Source organism: Sciurus carolinensis, chromosome 8, assembly GCF_902686445.1.
Source record: "Sciurus carolinensis chromosome 8, mSciCar1.2, whole genome shotgun sequence".
NCBI lineage: Eukaryota > Metazoa > Chordata > Mammalia > Rodentia > Sciuridae > Sciurus > Sciurus carolinensis.
Window position 1 is genome coordinate 31,943,698 of NC_062220.1, and position 26,876 is coordinate 31,970,573.

Consider the following 26,876-nt stretch of genomic DNA (forward strand, 5'->3'; position numbering starts at 1 on the left):
AGGCCATTAATATGAGTAAGATTGAATGATACAAATATGAACCAAACAAGCAAGAGATGGTGAGCCCTTCTTTTTCATTGTGTGTCTATGGGATCTTATTTGCTCACCGGCAAAATAGTACAATGTGCCTTTAACCCCACTCCCCACTCCCTATACACATGCACCCATACACAATGTCAACAGTAATGTTTGGAAATGTTTATGCAGTTATTTTTGACTTTCAATATTATAACTGTTTTCTTTAGTTTAGATTGGATACTGATCAATTCTTACCAAAAATAGTATACTTCCTGTAACTTTCACACCTAAAAATACATTAAAATGCCTATACCTATTTCCCCCTCACTCAAATCGGGAACTTGCTAAATGTAGACAAATATGTGTAGGTGTACAAACACACACACCCCTATTTCCCCAAAGTAAAATAAAATGTTGTTACTTCAATTAAGATGTAGTATTAACTTTTTTTCTTTTTTAATCACTGTGACAAAACACTGAAGGAAAACAAGGAGAAATGATTTACTTTGGCTCACAGGTTCAGAGGTTTTAGTCTATTGTCAGACCCATGTTTCTGGTCTGTGGTAAGGCAGAATATCATGGTGGAAGGGTGTTTCAGAGCAAAGCTACTCACCCCATGATGGCCACCGGGAAGAAGTGAGAAAAGGAAGGACAAAGGACAAGATGTAGTCCCCAAGGGGACATGCCTCCAAAGACCCACTCCCTTCAATAGTTTCCATCACTTTCCAATAATAGTTCATTCAGCTATGAATGCACTAATGGATTGATCCACCGATGAGGTGGAGCCCTTATGATCCAATCACTTCTTAAATGCCCTACCTCTGAACATTGCTGCAATGGGGACCAAATCCTTCAACACATAAACTTTTGGAGGACATTCTGGGTTTGCAACATAACTGCATACATATAAAGCTTTCTAGAATTTCATTGCCTTACCATAAAAAAAAAAGCTTGCCATTAAACTATGTTCAAAAGCTTTGGCCATTGTGCAGCAGAGAGTTCATCTGATCACACACTTAGAGATTATCAGAGTTGAAAAAAAACCGTATCCTATTAATCATTCTCCAATTCTTGGACTCACATGATAATATCCCTGCCAAGTGGCTACTCTTGGTGTGGTTGTATAGCTCTAGTCAATCAGAAGATAAAAGATACTCTCCAAACACAGAGTATTACTAGTAAGACATTTATTAATAATATCATTACAATTATTTCTAAAATCCATTATTATTTCACTGGTGAAGAGGCAGACACCAGACTAACTCAGCCAGACAATTACTACAATCAAGGTGACAGTAATGCAGAAACAGTTGAACTGCTATAGAAGACATGACACATTAAGACATGATGGAGCAGATGCAGATATTGATAACATTTTATAACATTTTTTAAAAATCTCAGAGAACCTAAAACTGATGATTGCATGTAGATGAAGATACCAGAAAAATCATTTCTTTTTAAGTTAATTCTGTACCATTTTTAAAAAGTCTATCATGTATGTTATTGTTTATGTCAAGTGATATCTGCATTTAAATATACTTTAAGGCACTTAAATATAAACTCATGTGTATGTTCATATAAAAATATATATAAAAATAGAGTATTTGAAGGAGGCGAATATTCATACTAAAGAGTTGCTCAATCAAAATAGCTCCATTTTTGTATTTTAATGAAATTGAGGTATTTATAAATTAAGTTCAGTCATATATTGAATTAACCTTCTCAGCTTCTTTTCCCTCAAAAGAAAAATAATCCTTTAAAGGCCACCATAACAGTGAGATGTAATCTCACAACAGAACATTTGCATAATTAGGAAATTAACCATTTTGAACCTAAAAGTATAGAAAAGAAAATTTTGGATACTAGTAATAGGTATGTTTTATATGTATGCTACCATTCTAATTAAAAAATAATTTGTGGCCTATTCTAAATTTGGATTTGATACATTTGCTCAAGAAAAACAAAAATATAGATACTAGTAACAGTACTATTTGGACACGTGCAAGTGCTTTATACTAACACACTTAGAATACATAATCCTTTGCAAAATATTTATCTAAAATGTAATTGTAAACTTCAATTACATAGTCTGTCTATAGCAGCAAACAAAAGCTTCCTTGCAAAATATCATGAATGAAACATAATAAACTAATACATGAGGAACTATATTTTGTTCCTTGCTTTAAAATTATCTAAATCATCAATTTAGAATGCAGTTACCCATCGAAGTTGACAGACAAGACAGGAGGGAATGTTTATGAAAAACACAGGAGTGCAGAATTAAATATATTGGTGTTTTAACTGTGAAATGTTTCACTTCCTGTTTCTCTCATAGAATCTCTTCAAGTTCCTTGTAGGGCAACATTTCTGTTCTTTCCCTTTAGTTATAAAATGTTAAAAGTATAAGAAGAAATGTTTTCCATAAGCATTAGATTCACAAACTCTAAGTCATCATAAATGCCACATTTTCTCCTGGTAAAGAACGTAATTAAAATCCCTACTTGCACGTGGAATGTAATTGCTTCTTGCATTTTAATATTAATGTACCTCCAGAGACTTTAACACAATACTGAAGAGCCTGATCCTCTTTCCCATCAATTCAAGTGTCTATATTCCTGTTTATTATCACAACACGCAAGACCTGGCCCACAGTGGTCCTAGATTATGATTATATTTCAAGTAATCATTTTCTAGCTTTATCATTCACTCTGAAACCAACTAATTGTTCATTTTCACATCTTGACTTTGTAAAACTACAGGAAAAATGTGTTATTACTCTTATTTTAGCAGTGTGCATGGGTGTGCAGGTGTGCGCTGGTGTGCATTAATGTGTGGTTGATCCAAGATACAAGTGAGGCACGTTGTTTGGTTCTCTGACCATCCTTCAGGTGAGAAGCTTATCTCTACCTCCTAACTCCTTGTTCTTCAGGGAGCCCGTACAGTCCTTTTACTTGCACACATCCTGCTGAGAAGGATTTCAGAACAAACCTGATTAATTGGACCTCTGACGTGATATGGTGATTGAGGATTTGTTACTGAGTCTTGTTGTAGTTTGCTTTGATTGCTGAAATATTTTCCCACAATATGATTCTTTGATCTTTTCATCTTAATAAAGTGGAATTCTTTGGATAACTTTGCTTTCACTACCTGCAAATAAAGAGTGATAAAATGAGACACAATCAAGGGCATTTAGACCCTGCATAATCAGTATTACTAATTCTCAAGATAGAATTGCATTTCTGCCACACAGATGTTGCCTGAAGGCCACAAATACAATTTACATAACCAAGAACCAGGGTAACTTATGTTTCAAAGAAGACAAAGGTTGAAATTAGAATTCTTGTCATTTTTCATACCTCCAGGCAGCTGTTCCCAATGCAACTAAGGAACTGTCACAGAAAATGTCTCCACCATGCTGCTCTGTGCGTGTGTGCGTGTGTGTGTGTCTTCAGTCCTGACAAACCAACACACAGTGTGACATTAACACCAGAATGGAAATAACACTGTCGTGCCTTTGCCAGGTCACTGATTGACACTTGGTACTCTAAATCTGTCATGGCACCAATCCATAGAGTGGCAGCTAAAACTATTTTCAGAGAAAAGAAAAAATATTTTTCCATTGCAGATACCTAAAGTGACACTGTAGCAGGTTGTAGTTTCATTTCTCTGGGTGCTTTACTATGCCATGAAATCTGAGAAAGAGCCTAAGCTTTACTAGCTTAATAACTTGTGTATTTGCAGATATATATGTAGCTATAGTTTTATCCTAAATATTTTTGCATAAGTGGTATCATAAAACATTCATAAAGCATGAAAAGAATTATAATCAAAAGTTTCCTTCCCTTTGTGGCTTCCTACCCCAAGTCATTCATTTCCTTTCCATGTAATACCAATTTCTTTGTGAATCCATTCACAGTATTTTATGAATATTCACATAAACTCACACATATAAACAAAGAGACTATATTTACGAATTATTTGTACATTTCATCAAAAAGTTATTCTGGTGGAATCCTACCTAGATCTATCAGTCTTCATCACTGGGCTGATAGAATTCAAGTTGTTAGTACTAAAAGTCCAGGGGCTCTCCCCTGAGGTAGGGACAACAAGAGAGATTGGGGAGAGCATGGAAGTAGAAAAAGAGAGGCAGAAAAGGAGAGAAAATAGGGTCAAAAGTTTTGGCTGGCTTTACAAATGAGCACCAAATCATGAATTGCATTATTTTAATGCAACGGTGAAACAGTAAACTATTATTGATGACTAATGAAAGTAATATTAGCTCACATAGATTTTTAAAAATTCTTCTGAGTACTATGCAATGATTTAGGTGCATATTTTTGATTCCATATAAGATAATGCAATGAGGCATTTATCCAAAAGAACTAAAGTTGGCATACTATAGTAATACAGGCACATCAGTATGTATAGCAGCATAATTCACAATAGCCAAGTTATAGAACCAGCCTAGGTGCCCATCAACAGTAAAATGGATAAAGAAAATGTGGTATATGTACACAATGGAGTTCTATTTAACCATGAAGAAGAATAAAATCATAGCATTTGATGGTAAATGCTAAGTGAAATAAGCTGGATTTAGAGGGTCAAATGTTTTCTTTCATGTGGAAGCTAGAGTAAAATAAGGGGAAAAAAGGCAGGAGGGTGGATCCCACCAAAATAGAAAGAAGATCAGTGAAGTCGAGGAAGAAGATTGAGGGGGAGTGGGGGAAGAGAAAGGAAAAGGGAAGAACTGTGGTTGAAATTGACAAAATTATGCTATGTACATATAGAAATATACCACAATGGATTCCACCTTTATGTATATCTACAAATCACCAATTAAAAAATAAATAGAAGGAAGACCAGTAGAGTAGAGGAAGGGAAGCAGAGGAAGGGAGGAAGGGAAGGAAAGAGGAAGCACTAGGGACTGAAATGAAGTAAATTATATTTACTTCATTATAAATTTATGATTATCTTTATTATAAATTTATGATTATGATTTTATTTATATATTTATGATTATGTCTAAAATAAGTCCCACTATATGAATAACTAGAATGCACTAATAAAAACAAAATAAAAAGAGATGCAATGAAAATAGCTCCTCTCCAATAGATACTTGAAAAAATATAGAGTATCTATTTAGTAGATAAGTATTTTTAATTACATTGCAGTTGAATCCAAAGCATTTTACAGGTTATTTGAATGGAAAATCTGTAAAGATCTACACTAAAATGTGAATAGTAGTAGACTTTCAGGGAAGGGATTTCAGGTGATTTTACACATATTGGTATAACTTTTGGTTGTTTTCTTTTAATACAATGAATGTGCAATACTTTATAACCATAACATTTTGAAACTATTGGCATTCTGAATAAAAAAATGTTAACAGTAATGTGTTTAAAAAGAAATTACACCTTGGTAACCCCAAAGAAATGAAGAGTTTTCCTGTAGCTATGGGAGGTTTGGTTTTTCTTGATCAGGCACTTGGATCAAGTGACTGTTAGGAAGGGCATTGAAATAAGCAAGTCATGGTAAGGAATCCCTATGGATTGTAATTCAGAGATCAGTTTGCAGTTACCGACCAATTAATATTCCAGATTCTAAGGTTGTAAGTTTCTATTAAGTCCAGTTCTTTCCACCCCTATTTGGTTATATTGTAACTCCAAATGTGATAGGCTGGAGACGGCACCTGTGTTTTCCTGTGGGTTTTGTTCTTTTAGAGAGGTTTGTACTCACTCAAGATTAGCGAACAATCTTCTGGACGTTTACTTAAGGAAACACTTAAGCATAAATATAACATTCAATCTTGAAATAATATTATTCCAGTGCCCTGAAGTCAAACTAAGGTAACTTTTGCTTATAGAATTTTATCATAATTTTATCATAATTTCTGACTTTGCAATTGCCTGATGATCTGCATGCTAATAACATATAGAAGAGACAAAGGTCCATTGTAAGACAAAAAGTTACTGTTGTTTAAACATTATTTTAGTATTTTGTGTGATTTCAGGATTGAATTTCATGTTACCTTACAAATGTTGGATAATGGTAGTGTAAATTTGTGCAGCAATCTTTAGATTCATAAATAGGATATTCTAAAATACATATCTCCAGTATATTTGCTGAAGTGCATAACTTTCACTCAAAAGTAGTGTCCATATTTTGCCAGAGCTCAATGGGAAAGTGGATAATTAGCATCTGTTTTTAGAGATCATTGAGTTGATATCTGGGAAGGGAAGATGGACTGATGGGTCTCCCCTGATTTCCAAGGGCCAACCTAATGCTTCTCGAAGGTTAATACAAGTATTATAATATTTAAGATGGACTCTTCCACACACATTTGGTGATTGACCCAACAATACTTAATTCCTTTGGTTTCCTTTGAAAACTGTTTTGCAGGAAACAAAGATGATATTTCCTAATTCTTTTGTTTAATAAACATTATCTTGATATCAAATCCTAACAGCTGACAAATATATAGGATTATTTCAGTTTTGATGTATTGAATGATTTATAGAAATTTCTTCCAAATGCTATTGTGAATTAAATCCAGAGGCACTAAAAAATTCTAGTATTATGTACTATACCACTACCACATACAATTTATTTCAAGAATGCAAAATGTTTCAATGTTTTGAAATATATCATTGTAGGAAATTACTAAAGAATTATGTGGAACCATAAGATTGTTTGTCCCTAAAACCCAAAGGAATCTACTGAAAAAATAATTAGATATTATAAAGTTGGTATCTAGAAATTATGAAGATTTCTATATCTTATCAATGACTAACAGAAAATTATTTGAAAAATTCCATTACAATACTAAACAACTTCACCAAATTCAACAATAATCTATAGGCTGCAGGTGTACGTACCAAAAGTTCAATGAGGACTGAGGATGTGGCTCAGTGAGAGTGCTCATCTAGCATGCATAAGGCCCTGGCAAAACACACACACACACACACACACACACACACACACACACACACGCACATTGCTGGGAGTGGTAGTACACTCCTGTAATCCAGGTGACTCTGGAGGCTGAGGCAGGAGGATTGCAATCTTGAGGCAGCCTCAGCAATTCAGTGAGACTGTCTCAAAATAAAATAAATGAAATTAAATAAAGTAAAGGGTTGGAGATGTAGCTCAGATCCTCAATATTACAAAATAAACTAAAAATAATGAAAAATGTATGCATGGCCAGGTGCAGTGGTGCACACCTGTAATTCCAGCTACTCAGGAGGCTGACACAGGTGAATTGGAACTCAAGGCCAGCCTGGGCAGCTTAGAGAGACCTTGTCTCAAAATAAAAATAAATAAGGACTGGAGCTGTAGCTCAGTGGTAGAGCACTTGCCTAGTTTGTGTGAGATGCTGGGATTAATTCCCAGTACTGGAAAAAACTAAAATACAAACAAAAACACATGAACAAATGGAAAGACACTATATCAAAGCTTCACAAGTTGACTGAAGAGTCAACAACGGTAAGCCTAACAGGATGACAAATTTTAAAATATATCTTTAAGAATAAATAGTACTTTGGGCTGAGACTCTAGCTCAGTGTCAGAGTGCTTGCCTAGCACGTGTGAGGCACTGAGTTCCATCCTTAGCACCACATAAAAATAAACAACAACAAAAATGGCATTTTGTCCATCTATGACTACAAAATTATTTTTTTAAAAAAAGAATAAATGGTACTTTGTTTCTTTTATCTTTCCTCCAAAAGCTTCTCCAGTATGTGGGAGAGGGGATAGGAGGAAATAGAAGAGCTGCTGATCATGGGAATACTCATCCTACCAAGGTGTATTGTCATTGTTTACTTTGCTTAAAAATTTTTTTTTTCACGGTGCTGGGGATGGAACCCAGGTCCTTGTGAATGCAAAGTGCATATTCTGCCATTGAGCTACAACCCAGCCAAGGTCCATGGTCTTTGGATCCTAGGGACAGTTGGTTTTCTCTGGACACTCTATTGCCACTTCAGGAATACCACTCTTCCATCTCCAGCCTTTCTTCTGTTCTTTGAGACTCATGCCATTTAGGGAAAGCTTCATCTAATATCTCTCCAGTGTTGCCATCCACTAACTTCTGTTCTAATCCTGTTATCATTCTAGATATTAACAAGGTGGTTTCTCATATCACCTTGGGTCAGTCACTAATCTTGGAGTTATTCATCTCTTGGGCAGGACAACATGGATGAGAGAGTAGTGCCTGCTTTTATGGGAGGATCCCAAATTTGGGCTGAAGGATGCTATGCTATGTGGCCCGTGTAATGTACAGAGGGCCAGATGTTCCTACCATGCTGTTTTGATCATGGGGGCTGAGGTGCCTCCTGGGAAAGAATCTAAGCTCTTTCCTCTACTCAACTTCTGATAAAACTTACCATGCCTCATCTCTAAAAGGTGTGACTCCCTAGGCTCCATGGTAAGCCAAGAAACTATAACTAAATGCCAAAACACTAAAAAAAGAAAAGGAAAGAAAAAGGTGTTTCAGCAAACAGTACAACTCATTGGAACCCAGGCTTTGGAAACCCTGTAATGGAGAACACACAAAAGGACAGAGCAAGTCATCCAGAGAACCACACATATATGAAACCCCGAGGGCATGTGACAGCAGAGCAGAGGGAGAGAGCTGCCATGGCCAGTGTCTAGGGCAGCTGCAGCATATGGGCTCTTAGAGAGACAACAAGGAATCAGGACTTTCTTCCTGTGTTGGAAAAGCATTGGCCATGAGAACAGCCTGTCCTGGAGCATATTGTCCATGGTGGAGAGGGCATGTAATACTTGCAAGGGGTAGTGTTCCCTCATGAGCAGATGGAGGAAAGTTCAGGGTAAACCGGGTTACGTATATCATGTTGAAGGTCTATGCATCTCTCTTTCCCATCATTAGAGAGGTCAGAGCTCTGAACACCTAGCATTCAACGCATAAACTGGCATGTAATACATGCTCAATAAATTTTTGTTAAACTGGCAAGCATATTTTACCTTGTATTATTGTGTTCCTGCCTTGATTCAGATGGCAAATTTCTTTGTGGAAACAACCTTAAGTATCATGCTTTCTAGGAATTTGATAGCAAAGTATGGCTTACAGGCTGAGTATAAGCAGAATTCAATAGTGGAATGGAAGGAACAAGAATATTCATACTACAGATTAGAATGCATTTCATAAGCTACCATTGCTCCCTTATATGGAGAAATAAGGCAGTTCTAAATAGAACCTAATGTTATATAAATCCAGTGACTTTAAATGTTGACAGCCTAATATATTTAATTGCATAGGATTAAAATCAAGAAGGTAGGTTTAAAATGGAGTTATGTACCAAAATGAAGATAGTCTCCAATGGTAAAGGAAGGAGTTTTTGTTTTTATTGTGAAGACTTATTTTTTTCTTTTTTTTTGGTTCTTTTTAGTTATACCTAACATTGGGATTCATTTTGACATAATTATAAAGACATAGGATATAATTTGCTCTAACTCAATCCCCAGTATTCTCCTTTTCCCTCTCCTACCCCACCCTGTTCCCTTTTCTCTTCTCTACTGATCTGTCTGCTATACACTTTTAGAGGTTTTTGTTTGTTTGTTTGTTTGATTAGTTAGTGTTTTGTGGATGTACATGATGACATGATGGTGAGATTCAGAAGTTTACCATGAGCAAGAATTCAGGTAACACTTTTGCAATTAACCAAAACAAACAAACAAAAAATTGAAAAAGTAAACAAGGAAACAAAAAAACTTATACTTTGTAAAATAAAATTTTAATGATTTTTTTCCACCTAATATCCATCTTTCAGTCTTCAGAGTTTCTGCGTTAGGAAACATGTGGAGTAATTCAGATATGGTCCCTACCCTCAAGGGGACTATATAAAGACACATGTCTAAGATACTTGAAGTAAGAACAAGAATGAAGTGACTTCAAAGACATTGTCTGAGAGTAGCTCTGCAAGGTCAGGCACCATGTTGTTTCCATGTAATGAATAGTTCCTTAGTACATTAGGAAGATTTAGTGCTAATTTATGGTGGGCAGGATAATCTGTTTACAAAGCTATTAATTCTCTGAACTTATTTGTAAAAATTAGTATCTAGCACTGCTGTCAAAATACTCTGAGTTTCAAAATATTACTTTACCTATTTGCATAGGCTTTCCAGTGGACAAAAAGGAGTTAGTTACATTTCTAAGGCTTGGAGATGTATGCCAATAAGAGACGTTTGATACCTGTGCAGTAAAGAGCAAATTGCTTCTTTCCTTTGATCTTGCCTGGACATGTGCCCACTTGGGTCCTTCCCAAAATCAGAGCACCATTTAGGGCTGTTAAAATCCAACTGAAGTGTCAACTGGAAAGTAGCCTTGCAAGAGAGCTGCTAGCAATACAAAGGTTACTCTGGGGAATAGTGATAATAATAAACAATCAAAATGAACCATTCAAAGACATCAATGAAAGATTGGAGCCTTGAAACAGAGACTAAAGTCTCCAGATGTTTGAGCACAGTGGTCAGCTCCCTCAGAGAGAAATACTAATGGTTTCACACATCTAAATGCTTCTCTAAATTTGGGTGCAGATGTCTTGGCCACTGAAAAAGAGACATGTTTACTTAAATGGGAAAGAAACCACTAGCTGTGGTTAATAGTCCATAGGTATATGATTTGGGAAATGTTTACAGTATTTAAATATGGGTGTTAAATGCCAAAATTTTTTTTCCATTTTAAACCAAAATAACTCCTCTTCTTTACCTTTACCTTGTTTGCTTATTTTCTTTTTTGTGACTTTGTTGTGTTGAATTATATTTAAAATTAAGAAGAGTTAAGTGAAGGGCAATTGGTGTCCACAAAGTATAATAACCTATTAGATTAGCATTGTTCTATGTAATAAAGTGTTATTATTTATTATAAGTTATGTTAAAATTTTTCTCACAGCAATGTTCAAATTTAGATTAAGTTAAGGATAGGTAAAAATTTTCAAGTAAATTTACAGTGTATTAAAAATAATTTATATTTTTAAATATTTCCACTACAGAAATTAGGGTCGCTTAATCAAGGACTATATATATACTATGTCGATAATCACAATTTTCTGTGACTCAGTGAAATAAGAATTGAAATTCTGTGCTTTGCAATAGAAAAGTAATGTTTACTTTTTCATGGGTGACTTAAATGTTAAGAGATCTCTCAGTTTATGATTACAGATCTATCCACATCCCTACATCATTAAAAGCTTGGGCACATAGAATTTTAGAAGGCACACCAAAGGCCACAATTCTACATGACTGGTCTTGACTAATGGCTTGTGTTAAGACTTTTCAAGCAAGTGAAAGAATTTTATCAATTACACAATGAAACATTGCAACTTCTACTATTAAATGTCTGATAACTTTAACACTCAAAATTGGTTCCACAGAAGTGTTCAGAATGATTGTATTACCGTGACAATTAATAGCTGCATCTAAAATAACTTTGAATTTTCCAAAAGCCAGTACAAAAAGGGCAGGCTTGGTGAACTGGAAAGTGCCAGGCAGATTATAAGCAAATACCTTTCCTAAAACCGATCTTGACCTGAATAACCCTGAAGGAGCTTCTGATGTAGTTCCAGGTTCACAGAACAAAATAGAAAACAATTTTCTTGGTGCAAGTGTTCCAGAATCACCCTAGACTGGATCAGAGGGATGCTCTGATTACAAACATGTGTCATGATCATGAGTGGGGTCTGAAGAGGAAGGAGGGTAATGTCTTTCTAAGACTGGAAAACATGAGATTGACCAGGCCAAAAATGCTAATGTAGACTTTTAGGATAAATGTATGCTATTGAAATATTTTTTATTTGATGTAGTCATTGTGCAGACTGCCATTCAATTCAAGTTCCAGTCGCAAAATTATGACCAGCTGAAAAAGTAGCCTAAGAATAAAAATGAAATGAAATAAAAATAAAGCAGCAAGCAATAGCTAGAAGCCAGTCTTTATAATTCATAATTGCATTTCAGAACATCATGCACTTTTGACAGATAATAGAGAATTCTTTCAATTCACCCTTTTTCCCAAATATTTAATTGTGGCCACATGATATAAACTATGTTTTGATTGAAGGGAGTCCAGCTTTTGAATGGGCCAAAGATGCTGAGGATTAGGGGACAAAGCTCAAATGTTTTTGAGGAATGACTTTTGCTCTGTTTGGGGTTTCTAGATTTGCAATGAGCATATTGTTCATCTCCCACCCTACTTCTGATCCTCAACCCTTCTTATTCTGACAGCTGAGTCTCTAACTCCTAACTCTAATTCTACTTGACTGGTCTTGTGTGTACCAATGTTGCAACTGCTGGCTTCACCATAGGGATTTTCTCAGCTCAGCTCTGCCTTTTCAAAGGAAATCAATTATCTCTGTTCAGAAGGGCTCTCCAACCTCCTGACTGGGCATTCTAGGCCTAGGGAGGTGAGGAGCTCTATCTTCCAGGTGCTAACTTTTACTTTCTGTTTTCAGCCCTCAGATTCATTTCTCTTTACCTGTGTTTTTGACTCCAGACTCTGCAACTCAATTTTAAGATAGTAGGTCCCTGACTGCATGGACTGGGATAGTGGACTCAGTGGTCTACCAACTGTGTGCAAACTATTTAGAGCATTGGTGGGCAGGTGGGCTTCCTACAGTTTGTGTTTCCTTTCTCCAGGCATTTAAAGTTTCTGTTCCTTGGCCTGATCAGCCACATTTCATAAAATAAATGAATTTCTTGTCTGAGTTGTTATTCTCTCTTTTAATTTAGGAGGGGGTGTAAATAGCTTTATGTCTGTAGAATCTTGGGATTCAGGTGGAAGAGAAGATAAATGCTTGTGGTCAATCTGTCACATTTAGCCTGTATTACATGCAATATTTTGAACCCTTCCCAAAGTGTTTTTAGTGGGATGTTAATGGTCATTCTTACAAAATAAAAGTGGAGCACATAGGGAACAAAGTCACGAAGAAACAGGGACTGAGTGTAGCATTGTCATTTCTTCCTTCTTCCCTCTCTGCACCTTTTGCAGAGCTGCCAACAGCATCATGTTAGTACACAGTGCTGGAGGTTCACAGCCTCTGTGGTCCCTGGGAGAGAGTCCAGGGAGCAATTTGCCATTTTCAGTGGAAAACAAGTAGTGGTTACTAATTATAATCACTTTATACTTCGGATCTGATTTGCTACTTCTTTCACATGCTTAAGAAATAAGGCTGTTTTAGTTCTTTCATTTAACACATATGAAGAGCCTTTTAGGAAGTAAAAGGCTCTTTTGAAAAAATAGATCAAACACTTGAATTCATACAGCATATTAGATATGTTTGTGAATAAACTTAAGACATCAAAAATAAGAAAAGTGGTTTGTGGTCAAAAATGTTTGGGAAAAACTGGATCAAACCAAGCTAGACTTTACTTATCTATTTATCTATCTTTGATTCAGAGTCTTGCTGTGTTGCTTAAACCAGTCTCAAACTCCTGGGCCCAAGAATCCTCCAGCCTCGGCCTTCTGAGTTCTGGGAACTACAGGCATGCCCCACCCCACATAGCTCAAGCTAGACTTTACTTGACATAAGAGCTTTGTAATCACTTAATATCATAATATTATTTAATTCATAAAGCAGAGACATATATAGTATTTCTCCAACCACAGATCCTGTTATTGCCAGGCTAAAACATTTAAATATCATATAGGAAATGCTAGTCAAGGCAGTTCAGTACCTGTCTTCATTTGATTTCTTCAGTTGGTAGTAAATTCTAATACGTAAGTACTTATTATGCAGAATATGAAGCAGTGAGAGTCAGTATCTCTTTCTTAACTGAATTGCCATTCTACATTTCAGTACTGCAGAGGTTGGGATGTATAGCTGACTCACGGAGCCATAGTACTAGTTCAACATACAGAGATCGATGCCTCTTCATTCATCCTCTATTTAATTACTCTATTTAAAAGAGAGACCCTGATTTAATTGGTGTTACCACCATTCGATATGAGATATTCACTTTAAAACAGATTTTTTGCACACAAAAAGTTTGGGGTCTGTCATCACCAATGAATTCATTCTCTATAGGCACTGCTCTGTAATCTAATCAGCTGGTAGAAAAGATTAGGGTTCACTTGCAGATGATGAAATGAATTCTGTTCATTTTATACATAAAGAGCTGGAATCATTTTAAGCAAAGAGGGGGGTGGTATAGAAATAGCAGGCAGTGGGGGTATCTTGATTTTCTCTCAGTACAGAGCCATTGAAAGATATTAAAGAATTACATTAGATTTGATGTATGGGGACATTCTCCTGGTGGAGGCATGAAGGATGGATTCAAGTAGGTGAACCTGGAGACACTGAGACAGAAATATTGCTATAGTCTAGAGCAATAAATGATAGGGAAGAAAGAAGGACCTTCTTCTTCCCCACTTTGTACATTTGCCAGCACCTACTGAAAACTTACAGGTGACCTTGACCTCATCCTGACCCAATTATTGAGGGAATTGCTCCGAGAGTCCTATTCTCTCCTGTATTTTTAACATACCTCTTGCTCGGTTTTTTCCCTTCTATTCTCAAACATGCCAAAAGCTTTTCTCCTCTAAATCCAACATCTTTCCCTCTTTGTTATGTTTAATTGTTGAGAGACTTTACAAGTCCCCTTTTCTCATGTCCCAGATTTCTTCAATCTGTGGTAGTCTAATTCCTGCTGCCAATATTTTACTGTACCCTCAAGGTGGTCAGAAAGGACTTTCTTACACAATGAACCATTACCTCTAACTATAATCTTCTAACAAAAGGCAGGGGGCGGGGGTAAGAGAACTTTCTTTATTGCAAAAGCTGAGCATTTTGAGATCCTTTTCTTAGATCTATCTGTTACCTGTGACAGTGTGGACCTTGTCTCTATCTCCCCTTCCATATTTTCACTCTATGGCTTTCTATGGCTTCATACTCTACTAGAGTTTTATTATAACAGTTTATGCTCTAAATTCAGCTGCTCCTATTTCTCCGGACTTTGATCTGTTTTTACAGTTTTGGCTTTTGCCGATGACTCCCAACTGTACCTCCAGTCCTAACTTGTCCTCAAGCTTCGTACTTGTATATTCACTGCCCATTGTTAGAGATCACCACCTGGATGTCCTGCAGGCATCTCAAACATAACAAGTTCAAAACTGAACTCCTCATTTTTCTCCTAAGCTGGTATCTTTTCAGTTATTCTGACTGGATTCCTATCTTACTTTTGTAATCAACCATCAAGGCAAGGAATCATCTTTGGTTCTTCCCACACCCTCATTCCACAGATAAGACCAACAACTATTATTTTTTTTAAAAAATAGGGCTTGGATTTGTCCACCTCACTCTCTTCTGGTTTGGTGACTTGGTCCTGTTTTGGGTAGCTTTTGCCATCTCTTGCCTGACTTCTGGGAGAAAAAAATCTCCTAACTTACCTCCCTGACTCACACTATATCTGATTTCTAGGATATCACTATTTCCATACATCACTATTCCTAGACTTAACCCTTTGAAACAAAAACACTCCTTTCTTTAAAGCCTTTTCATGGGTCTCCACCACCTACAGAACGGAAGTCGAAGCTCTGACCATGATCTGGCTCTTGCCTATTTTTTTTTTTCCAGTTCCCTTTAGTAACTGATGCTCTACAATGTTCAGAATGTCTTCTGATTACCTGAGAAGAGTAGGTGTTTCAGAACTATGCATTATCCCATGGAGTTGGAACCATCTTCCCTCTGTAATCACTTGATTAGGGTCTATTCATCCTTCAACAATCAACATAGGTGGCTTTCAGATTGGGCTAGGTGTCCTTTTGCTGTGATCACAATAGTTTTATATACACATCACTGAACATATTGTTTCATAATATGGGGTTTTTAAAAATGCCTTAGTCCTTGACAGCAACATCTTGAGGACAGAGAATGTGTCTTACTAATTTTTACCTCACTACCATTTAGCTGAAGCACTGAACTCAACGAACAAATATTGGATGATTAAAAGAATAAACAAGATTAAGGAAACTGTAACAGTATAGGGGAAAGATTTTAGAGACTATTTAGCATGTAAACAGGACTTGGTAACTGGTTAGTTAAGATTGTTAGGGGACTGAAGAAAGATAAGAAAAAGTCAAGGGTGTCTTTAGTTTGTAAATGGCAGTGCAAGAGAGTATCATAGCATATAACAGAGGGGAACAAACTCAAAGGAAATATTAATTCTCCCTTTGGGGACCTGCTGCTTTTGACATGTTTTGGGGAATCCTTTATGGTGTTCTCTTGGCTCACTTTGTAACAGTAGTAAAATAGAGTAGGTACTGAAAAATATCTGTTAAATTGACTTTCATTACAAATTTATTAAAAATAGCTATGCTAAGAGTTAAATTCTAGAATCTTCTGTATCAGCTAACTATATGTGGTTCATTATTTTTCCTGAAATGTAATTTTTTTAGGTAGATGAATTTTAAAGTTATTTTTCTCCATTGTGTTAGATAGTAAATTTTTAAAGTTTAAAGGAGAAAAACATTTCTAGGCCACATAATGTTTTATTTATTTAAGATTAAATAATAAAGATTATAAGGTGAAGATTAAATAATAATGGGAAATCATCTCTAATAAGGAACCAAAACTCCCTTCTTTTATTCTTTTTGCTGTGCCAGAATCAAAGGAAACCTGCAGGTATTAGTGTTGGGGCCGTGATGCCAGATGGTTTTTCGTCAAATGAGTCAAAGCTCTAGTTACATTTGCCAGAAAACAAGATATTGTGTAAGGTCTGTACAACTGATCAGACTAATTAATAATCACACTGCAATTGGTGGTGAATTTGCCTCTCCGGCAACTAGGTTTGGGCTGGTAACATTATTGAATACTTGCCAGTTTCTAACTTGTTCACAGTAATGTTTGCCACATAACAGACAGTACAGTCCAAAACCTCTCTTGGGCAAGAGCTACCTGGATCCTGTTTGTTGTCCTGCATAAACACTGGAAAACAAAATTCCATTTCCACCCATTAAAAAAACACCTGCTTTTCTAATCAGCAGGAACGTTTTAGTCAAAGTAGAAGTAAACCAGTTGGGAAATTGTTTATAGATTCCTGGTGGCAACATATTCTCTTTTTGTGCCTTAACAGATAAAAAGGTGCTCCAAGACCTTTAATGTCACCTATGGCAATAAGAGCTCACTGATGCAGCTTTGTTATGTCTGTGGTAGAATCCCATCCACAAAGCAAAGAAGAAATGTCAAGGTCTTACTGTAATAATTATACCAATCTTCTTAGGTACTCTTGAAACTGTTGTGGGAATGGTTTAAGTGAACACCAGAAGGTACAGCCCCCAAGCCAAAATTCTTATGGTTCTAATACAACTGTTTCTCATTTTGTTATTATTTTATGGCAAACTTGAGTTTTTTACCACGCTCATAAAATGAGCAAAGAGCAAAAAATGACTATCAGCAGAATGTTTGCCCTTCAATATGTTTTGCATGAAATTCATAATCAACTTCCTGGCTTGCTGTATTCATCATCAAACCATTCTTTATAAGGAGGTTTTAGATTTTTTTGATTGCTTGTAATAAGCTAATAGGGATTTAAGATGTTGGCTGATGGTTTAGAAAGATTATAAAACATCAGTGTCAGCATAGAGACTTCCTGAAGTACAAGTGGTACAAATTGTCCAAGAGTTAGGCAATAATTATGCCTGAGCAATGAACAAGTTTGGAGACTTTATGATGAAGGGAGTCAACAGAGAAAGATGATCTTATCAACTCCATATTGTAACTGAAAAGACAAATACTCCCAGAGCGAACTTCGGCTCAATCATGAAAACTTACAAGTAGATCACACTACCAGGAATCAGCTGGGAGAATCTGAGGAGGGTCCTATAATGGTTTGCCATCAAAACAGTATGCATTAGAGACAGAGCTAAGAAGAAACAATTTGTACATAATCAAAGCACAAAAAAAGATAGAAATCAAGCAAGTGAAGCAATTTTACCTGACATGCTTAAATCATTATTTTGCTAATTTAGGATAGTTTTTATTAGAAATAATTATAAATCAATATCCTAGTGTTGATGGTTCAAGGAGTCTTTTGGGGGGTTTTCAAATTCCATGACTGTTAGCATAAACCAGTTGATACTATGGCAGGAGAAAGGTGGAACCCCAATGGAAAGGACATTTTCTGATTTTACTTGGAATCAAGTTGGAAATATTGGAGGACATTTCCTTGTTAGACTTTCCTTGTTAGCCCTAAAGGCTGGGGGAATAAAAAAACAAACAAAAACTAGATACTCTTCCCCAAAAAACTAATTGAAAGCACATTATATAAGCATAAATAAATAAACCTTTTCTAAAAGAGGAGGAAAAAAAGCTAATCTGTATGTTGTCTTTCAAAGTCCCCATTTTTGTGGATTTGCTTTTGTGATCCACTATGATCCTGGGTTGGTTCAGCTGACAGTTCATTGTTTCTTGCTCTTCCAGGTTAATGTGCTTGTGTTTCTAATCCCCACTTTTTGCAAATAGGATAAGTACTCTATGGGTGGTATATTTTCTTGTGGAAGCAATTAGTAGGCACACAGTCTCCTACAACTTAAAATATGTTCTACAGCAGCACAGCCAAGCTTCAAACTGCTAGATCAAAATTTATCATGTCATGTTCTCTACTTCAACTGCCGGCTCTCACTTCTCTGAGATGCAGTTGCGTTGGTCACACAATAAACTAAGAAGCATCCATCAGTAAATCATACAGGACTAGTGAAGCATCGATAGCTTTGAGGTATTTGTAAGAATCTGGGGATGAGGATGGAATCTGACAGTCAGCTAAAGGCTGAAACTGGATCAGAAAGAAGCTTTAGTTGTCTCACTAGTCAACCCACTAAGGGATGCATTCCGGTTAAAAAAAAGGAGCCAAATGGGAAAGGAAGAGTGACTCAGAATTTGATGGGAAAGTTAAATGGAGGCTCTCTTCACCTCTGTGTCAGCTGAATCTCTTGAGCCCTGGACCCCAAACAGCATATGTCAGGAAACCTTATATTCCAAGCAGTCTCTGGATAATCTATTTAGGACTTGAAAAAGTGTGGGCAAAATCCAGTTATATAAACCCTTGTCTCAATAAAAGAGTTGTGAGATGAAAAAGAAGAGAGAGAGAGATTTCTATATGAGTTTTCTAAATACCTTGTGGTTTTCTTCCCCTTTGAGGAGTTGCTTCCTTTTTGCTTAAAACCAAGTGAGAGGGGCATTCAAAAGGCCAACTTGATCAGCTGGACACATATGTCTACTGGGACGTGGGGGCGGGCATTAGAACCGGTATGAGTTACTTGCTGTAGATTCACTTTCAGGTGATAGAGAGAGCAAGAGTGAGAGAGAAGCCTTCATTGGGAATTAACTGTATTTCCAGCAACAGTGGAACAAGGATGCATGAGTATTTCTGTAGACCAAATGAGAGCAATTAAGTATAGCAAGCCTAGTGCCAACTTGAATATCTTCCAAGAGGATGCCTGGGGGGCAATGTGACCTCCAACAGAGTGGACTGTTAGTTAGTAAAGGGCCAAAGAAGGAATCCAGCTGTAAGAGATGGTGTTGCCTTTATCAAGAAAACTGCCGACAGAAGGTCCCAGTGAGGGGAGGGTTTCCAAGGACATTCACAAAGGAACTCTTAAAAAAGGAAGAAGTGGCATGCTGTACCCAGAAAGCACATTGCTGGGTTATGCCTGTACCACTCAAGTTAGAGCTTTCTTTTCCTAAAAATACCCTCTGTACTCTGATTCAGTGCCAACAGAGCAAGGAAAAGAAGTGCAGCAAAGCAAAATGGGGAAACAGTGAAGAAAACTCCTGCGTTCTCTCCACGACTTCCGGCTTTTGAGGCAGGCAGCCCTGAGCCAGGGGAGAGGAATGATGTGGTTATGACACAAGACTGGGCAATTTTAGTACTGATGTGATATTCTTCCTATGTATGAAAGTGATTGGAAAACTGTCAAAGCTATGGGATCTATCCAAGATTTTATTCAAGTGACAGGGAGGAAATACACAAAGGAATCTGAAAGGTCAGGAGGGAAAAGAATTAAATTATTTTCTACTGTCACCTTATGGGCTAAGCCTACTTAATTACTAATTACAAACAGAATCATTATTACATTTGTGGGAGAAAAAAATTACTCAAAACAGGTCTCTGCTTATGCATTGGTTAAACCAGTCATTAATTTACCACATTAAATAGACTTGATTCTCAAGCTGAAGATTCTTGACACATTTATTGGATGAGATGAGATTTCTTTCTTTTTCTTTTTTTTCTTTTTTTTTTTTGCGGTGCTGGGGATTGAACCCAGGGCCTTGTGCTTGCAAGGCCGGATGAAATTTCTGATGGGAGGGTTTGAAGTGTGTTGGAGAAGGTAAGTCCTCACTAGGTTCCCATCTTCCCACAAACATTGAACACATACCCTTGTTTTTAAGTGTCTAATTTTTAAAACCTCATTTTATACACCCGAAGTTGTAATTGCTATATGTCTTTCCTGAATGAGGATGAGCACATTATTTGATCTCTGTCTGACATCATTTTCTTTTGTGTAAAATAAAGGTACAACAAAAAAAAAAATTTTTAAATGAAAAGCTATAAAAATCGGAAAGCCAGCATAAATACCTCATGGAAATGACACCCGCAACTGCCTTGCAGAAACTCTTTGTATCGTCCCATGGTTATAGTGAATGTGTCAACCACTTCATAACCATAATTTTTTGCAGCATCCAGAATAATCAAATTTTCTTTCCATAAGTTTTGTACTTCACTCTGTATTGCAAAGTAGAATAATAAGGATTTTTATTAGCAGTGGATTATTTTATGATTTCATAACTCAAGCAGAAATCATATAAATGCCATCTTTTAAAACAGATTGGTTATATTGTGGGATAAAGAATTTCACATGCATTTCTTAAATAAAGACAAGTCCTATTCTCTTCTCATTCAAGACATCAATATAACCGTGTGTGTGTTGCATAAAAATACACTCATAGTTTAGAACTTTCCCTTCCACAGAAAGAAATTAAATTGATTGCCTACAATAAATATTTAAAACATTTCAATTTGAAAACCAATATTTAAGACTCATGAGTGCTAGGTCCAGCTACTTGGATTCTTATTCATTTAGTCACATTAATTGGCATCTGCTTTGTGCTTCATTTGTAGCCACAAGACAGGAATACGTGGGTAAATAAATTGTGGTCCCTGCTCTTAAGATGCTTCATTTTTAATAAGAGAAACAGATACATAAACAGCTAGTAAGTTCTTTATTAGAGGGGAAATAAGCCAATTTTTGCACTGAGGGAAGGAGTAGCTCTCAGGGACAGGGGAGAGCTGGATGGTGAGAATTTAAGAAAAGGTTATCATGCACAACAATAGAAACAAAAAGATGTACCCCATTTGTGTACAATGAATCAAAATGCAGTCTGTAAAAATACATTTTTTTTTTAAGAGGAGTTTCCTGAGCAGTTTTGAGTGAGATTTGCTGGCTGGAAAAGAGGTGTGTGCTTGGGAGAGCAGCAAACTTGAGTGAAGGCTCCAGCTGCTGTTACTGTGGATCAGATTCCTCCCTCCCTCCGGCACCATGTCCCTGGCAATGATTGAGCATGGCTGGGAGTTCTAGTTCAGGTGCACTCTGCTAATCACTGTAGCTTCAGGGCTTCTTCGTGGCTTGGCTAAGTTTCTCAAACTGACCTGTAATCCTAGACTTTCTACTGAAATCACCCTTCCTCTTCTCCTTTCATATTTGACCCATTGCAGTCCAAGAGTTCCCAGGGAATATTAGGCACTCAAAAGATATTTGGTGCAAGATCGAGTAACATGCATCAGATGCTATGATCTGAAGGGCCTCCTGCCCACTCCCACACCCTTCCCTCTATCTTTCCCAGGCAGATCTTTATGTCCTTATTCAGTTAATCCTGACTTGCTGTCTGTTTCTTGGAGAAGCCAAACTGACACAGGGAAGCTATTGTACTCACTTTTCCTTTTCACAAAGGGAAAATGTGATTTTTCAGCTAAAAAGACAAATAATAGCTCCCATTTGTTAATCCAACAGCAAGGTAAAAGAAACAGTTACAGATACATATAATTTTCTGCCTTCACTGTGCTTACATGTTTATTTGTACATGATAGAGAAGAATGTTTCCTTCAAAATAAAGGTAGTGAATAGAAAAGGTTCAAAAGAAGCAAACTGCAGGAAAGAGACATGTAAATATTCTCTGGGCCTCCACAATCATATAAAAAATGATGTTCAATATTATTGATTTTGTGTGTAGACTTCTTGTCCAGGTATAAGTATTCTCCCAATTTTAATGTGCCTAGGAAGGTACATGAAACTTTAAGTAGTTTCCAGAGAAAATTTTCTGAAGCAAAACCAGTTCTGTGGGAAATAGATATTTGAATGCAGGGAGCTAAGGGGACAGTGCTTTGGGAATCAACATATATGAGGGAGCAAGGGAAGAAGAACTGGGCAGAGGGAAGAGTTGAGTTGCAATTCGGTAGCAACAGAAGCTCTCGCTAATGCCATCTGGAGTTCCAGAGCTGGGATGACCCAGGTGGCCCAGGTCGAGAAAGGGCACTGAGTTTTAGCACTCCTTCCTGCATAGGCGTGTTGGGTCTCTGCAGCAAAAGACAATTTCTGCTGGGACTCAGATGTGAGTCATCATTAGGACAGGAATGAATGCATCAGATGAGAAAGGGTGATCTGGGAACATCCAAATCACTAGAACAAATCACTCATTCGTTTGTGCACAGACATTTTTTATGGGTCCACTATGTGCTGAGAAATGTGTTTGGAACTTGGGGTACCAAAGTGAACCATGCAATGACCCTTTACCTCCCTGTCCCTGTTCTCACTCAGATTATAGCCCAGCAGGATAGATGGACAATCAAGGGTTGTGTGCACTGGTTGAAAAGCTTGTGAGGACATAGATACTATTTTAGGTACTCATAATAAGAGTAACTAACCTAGTCAAGTGTGTCCAGAAATTTCTCCCAGAGGAAGAAGCACTTAAACTAACAAGGGGGTTTGGAATTGACCCAGGTGGGGAGTTGGGGGAGGGAACGGTGGTTTCAAAGACCTGGGGGTGGCTGAAAGCATGGTGTGCTTGAGAAGGAGCACAGGCTCAGCTTGACTAAGCTCAGAGTGTGTGTGAGTGTGTGTGTGTGTGTGCACACGCGCGTGCATGTGTGCATATGGGCATATGTGTTCATGTGCTCTGGGAGCAAGGAATAAAGGGATAAATCTAGAGAGGAGGGCACTTATCAGTCTTGCAAGTAATGATGGGAGTTGGGATTTATGTTCTGTCTTTACTTGCTATTATCTCTTTCTACCATCTTTCTATTTTTGCCCCTTTTCTTCTTTCTTCCTTTTGTTCTCACACTGTTGGAAAAGACTGATGAGCACCAGCAAAGCTTTGGTGGCAGGCAAAGTCTTTGATGCATGGTCTGGCACATAACAAATGCTGAAGAAATGTTAGCTGGGATGAATGGATTGTGAGTTAATGACCTAAATATGTGCAGGGGCCATGAGCGCTCCAGTTGCTGCAAGGAACTGTAGTCAGAGAAGCACAGAGGAGCTACCAGAGTTGAGAAGGAATTGCAATCTCAACTGGTAGCCCTCAAATAACATTAAAGAGGCTCAATTCATAACCCATACCAAAAATGATCAGAGTCCCCTTTCCTGGTCCCCAGTAAATGGTAGCCCTTCAGCTACCTCAGGTTTTAAATGGCTTGACTCATTTTAAGTTACCGTAAACCCTGCTGACTTCAAGATGCTGAATTTGAAGGTTTTTACTTCAGCCACTTTCTACCAGTTCTCCCATTTTGGTATCAGAGAAGATCTGGCAAAATTTTCAGAAAAGAGGAGGTAATGTGTTTAGTACTGGGAAAAGCTAGGTATACTCAGTAGAGACACAAAAATAAATCTTAACTCCTTACAAAGCAAATGGGCACTTTCCTGCCTGCCCAGTTCCCACTACGCCCCTGAACCATGACTGTGCAATTGCCTGCATACTCTGCTGCTGGTGGATGCTCCTCACTTGAGCAAGAGCAGCTGGTTCTCCAACCTACAAGTGTGGGTTTTCTTTCTTGTTCTACAATTTCTATTCAGTGGTGAGAAGAATTTATCATCTTCTTCTGGTCAGAAGCCCCTAATTCCTTTCATTTATGAATATCCAACTACAGGGAAAAAACAATGATACTACTTCAAAGATTTTTTTTTTTTTTTTTTTTTTTTTACAAAAAAAGCAATTGTCTTCAAAAAAGCCACTCCTTCCCAAAGGACGCTTTGATATTGGCAATTTCATCTGTGGTTTCTGTCTGAACCTGAAGAAAAGAAAGCCTTTTCATATAGCCTAGAAAGGCATATGAAACACTGCGGGTAAACGATACTTACCTGATTTCTCTCGTCTATGCCTCAGTTCTTAATTTTGCATGGTTCAGCACCCCTTTTTCTTTTACGAAATCAATGCAAATTATTTGCAATGCATTTATGGGCTATGGTCTCCTTTTTCCAGGAATAATTACAATTGATTTGAAATCATAATCTCTATGTGTATAATCTCTTTTGATCTTTATGAAGGTTTTCTTTTGGAGCCTTTTCCAGCAGGGATCAAAATAGGAATTAAGAAGTTCACACAGCCAAAAAGAAATGGGCTTACCTGTGTTAAGAAATGCACTCCATCCACTGGTAGATGGAATCCAATTCCCAAAGTTTTGATGATCACTAGGATATTGAGTAAATTTTCCCTGAATGAAATGATCAGAATTCCAAAGTCACAAACCATAAGTGCAGTATAGATGTTTATTAATTATACCAACAAATTCAATAGAATCCTTTTATAATCAGATAATTGGCATACAGGGCCAAATTCCCATTTTACAGATTTGATGTATATTAGGGGATTTTGTGGATTGAGTTTCACATGTTTTGATCTATAGCAAATTTAAATTTGGATAATAAAGAGACCTGTTGTGATTAGATATGAAAATGTTTTAAAATATTTTAAACCAGGCTTAAAGTTCTAATTTTAAATTATGAAGTGTTCTTTAAATAAATGTCTTGATAAAACTTAGTCATATCAATATCACATTTTAAAAAATTGAAAATATTAATGACAATTACTGTCACAGCAGTTTACCTCTTCAAAACCTTGTGAATAATTTGCAGGTGGTTGGAATTAAGCCACTGAACACCACCAACAACCAATACAGTCTGGCCAGTATTCTCTAGGGGACGTGATCTGAAATCCAGAAAGAAAAACAACACATGTTGCTTTAAAACAGATGGTAAACATTTTAACTGCATTGCCTCACATTTCATTGAACCATGTCTGGCTTCCTGATCACAGGACCTCCTTGTCATTTGCAACTCGTTTTCAGCCACATTACTGAGTATCTAAGCCTTTCAGCACATTTGATATACAGTGAGCAATTATGACTGCTAGTAAAACATCAGGACATTGAGGCCTTGTGCCATTTATAATAGTTCCATTGTACCTTTGCAAGAGATGTTCAAGTGCTTTCTCAAATGTTGGTCTCAGTGAAGGGCTTATCCAAAACTGGGGATAGTAGGAGTAACTAATCAACGTCTTCCCACCATTGACGTTGGGATACAATTTAGTGCCATGCACCTTCTGCCATTCCTGGAGAGTTTCATTCAGTCTTTCAATCAGATAGTACATGATCCCTCTGTTGGTTGAATCACCAATGAAGAGAATCTATAAAGGAAAAGATATTTGTTTCCAAATCACAGGTTTACATGCTATAAGATAGTCTAAATTTACTAATTTTCAAATATTTATAAAACACCTGTCTAACCAAAGGACAGCCCTTCAAAAATAACATTCCTTAAGACAAGATTTATCATATCCTCACCTAACCTGGTCCTTTTCTTATCTTCTAGTAATGACATCCTCTGTGGACCCACGAATGCATAAAACTTTCCTCTCCATGCTATTTTCAATTCCTCCATCTGCCATATATTCATTGCTTTCTTATCTACTCATTTAAACAAGTCTTATTGATTTAAAGACACTTGAAATATTTTAGTGCTCAGGATTTTTCAATCTGTTTTATAGATGTGAAACCTGAGAATCTGCAGAAGTACTTCCCTAGAGGTCATGTTATTATTTGGGGGAAAAAAAATGACTAGAAATCTGATTTTCTGAACATCTTGCCATGTCCCAGGTTGCATAGCCCAGGGCCATTTGCTCCCCAGCAAAGTCTCCCACATCTGTCACTTCCTTCCATTCCCACTAGCCCTTCTTTGGGCTCTCACTGTCTCTAAGCTGCACTATTGCAGCATTCTCCTGAACAGTCTTCCTTCGTGAACAGTGGCTGCCCTCCAATTTATTCAACACACAGTATTGCTGGGATAAATTTTTACATGTCTAGTTCTGGTTATCTTATTTGCATGTTCAAAATTTATATTGGCTTCCATATCCTACAGAATCAAGTCTGAACTATTTAAGTTCAGCTAACAGTTACTGAATTTTTATTGCATGTCATGCTCTGCTAGTTGGAGATTTCCACAGATGAGGAATTTGAGACTCAGGAAGACTGAGGTCATAAATCTAGTAAATAGTGAACACAGAACTCAAACCCAGGTCCTTTGGCTCAGTACAGGGGCAACAGCCCTTCCTCTCAATGCATCCCCTCATGTAAGCATGACACACTCCTACTTTTTCACTGAACATGATTTGCACTCAACAACATCTGTTTTTCCTTGTGTTAATCCATCTGCTGTGAAGGTTCCTCCCTGTGCAATCCCACCTGTCAACCTCCAGACCCAACACCAGCGACACTTCTACCAACAGGCCTGTGCCCCTATCAGAATTAACTTCTTAGGCCTCTGAGATTCCATCAAATTTTTACTTCAATTATAGACTGAATCAATGTCT

General features: G+C 37.1%; 1 protein-coding gene across 3 annotated transcripts in view; it reads right to left on the bottom strand.

Moving 5' to 3' along the window:
• Positions 1 to 1,196: 1,196 nt before the first annotated feature.
• The window catches only part of Cped1 (cadherin like and PC-esterase domain containing 1), a 265,317-nt gene continuing 239,637 nt past the window's right edge, over positions 1,197 to 26,876 (bottom strand). For all 3 annotated transcript variants that reach the window (XM_047560301.1, XM_047560300.1, XM_047560299.1), the window contains 5 exons: positions 25,474 to 25,694; positions 25,116 to 25,217; positions 24,636 to 24,723; positions 20,599 to 20,745; positions 1,197 to 3,165 (listed from right to left, as the gene is read on the bottom strand). In XM_047560301.1, the coding sequence (XP_047416257.1) occupies positions 2,944 to 3,165; positions 20,599 to 20,745; positions 24,636 to 24,723; positions 25,116 to 25,217; positions 25,474 to 25,694 (780 nt within the window). In that variant the 3' untranslated portion in view covers positions 1,197 to 2,943. The remainder of the gene's footprint in view (positions 3,166 to 20,598; positions 20,746 to 24,635; positions 24,724 to 25,115; positions 25,218 to 25,473; positions 25,695 to 26,876) is intronic.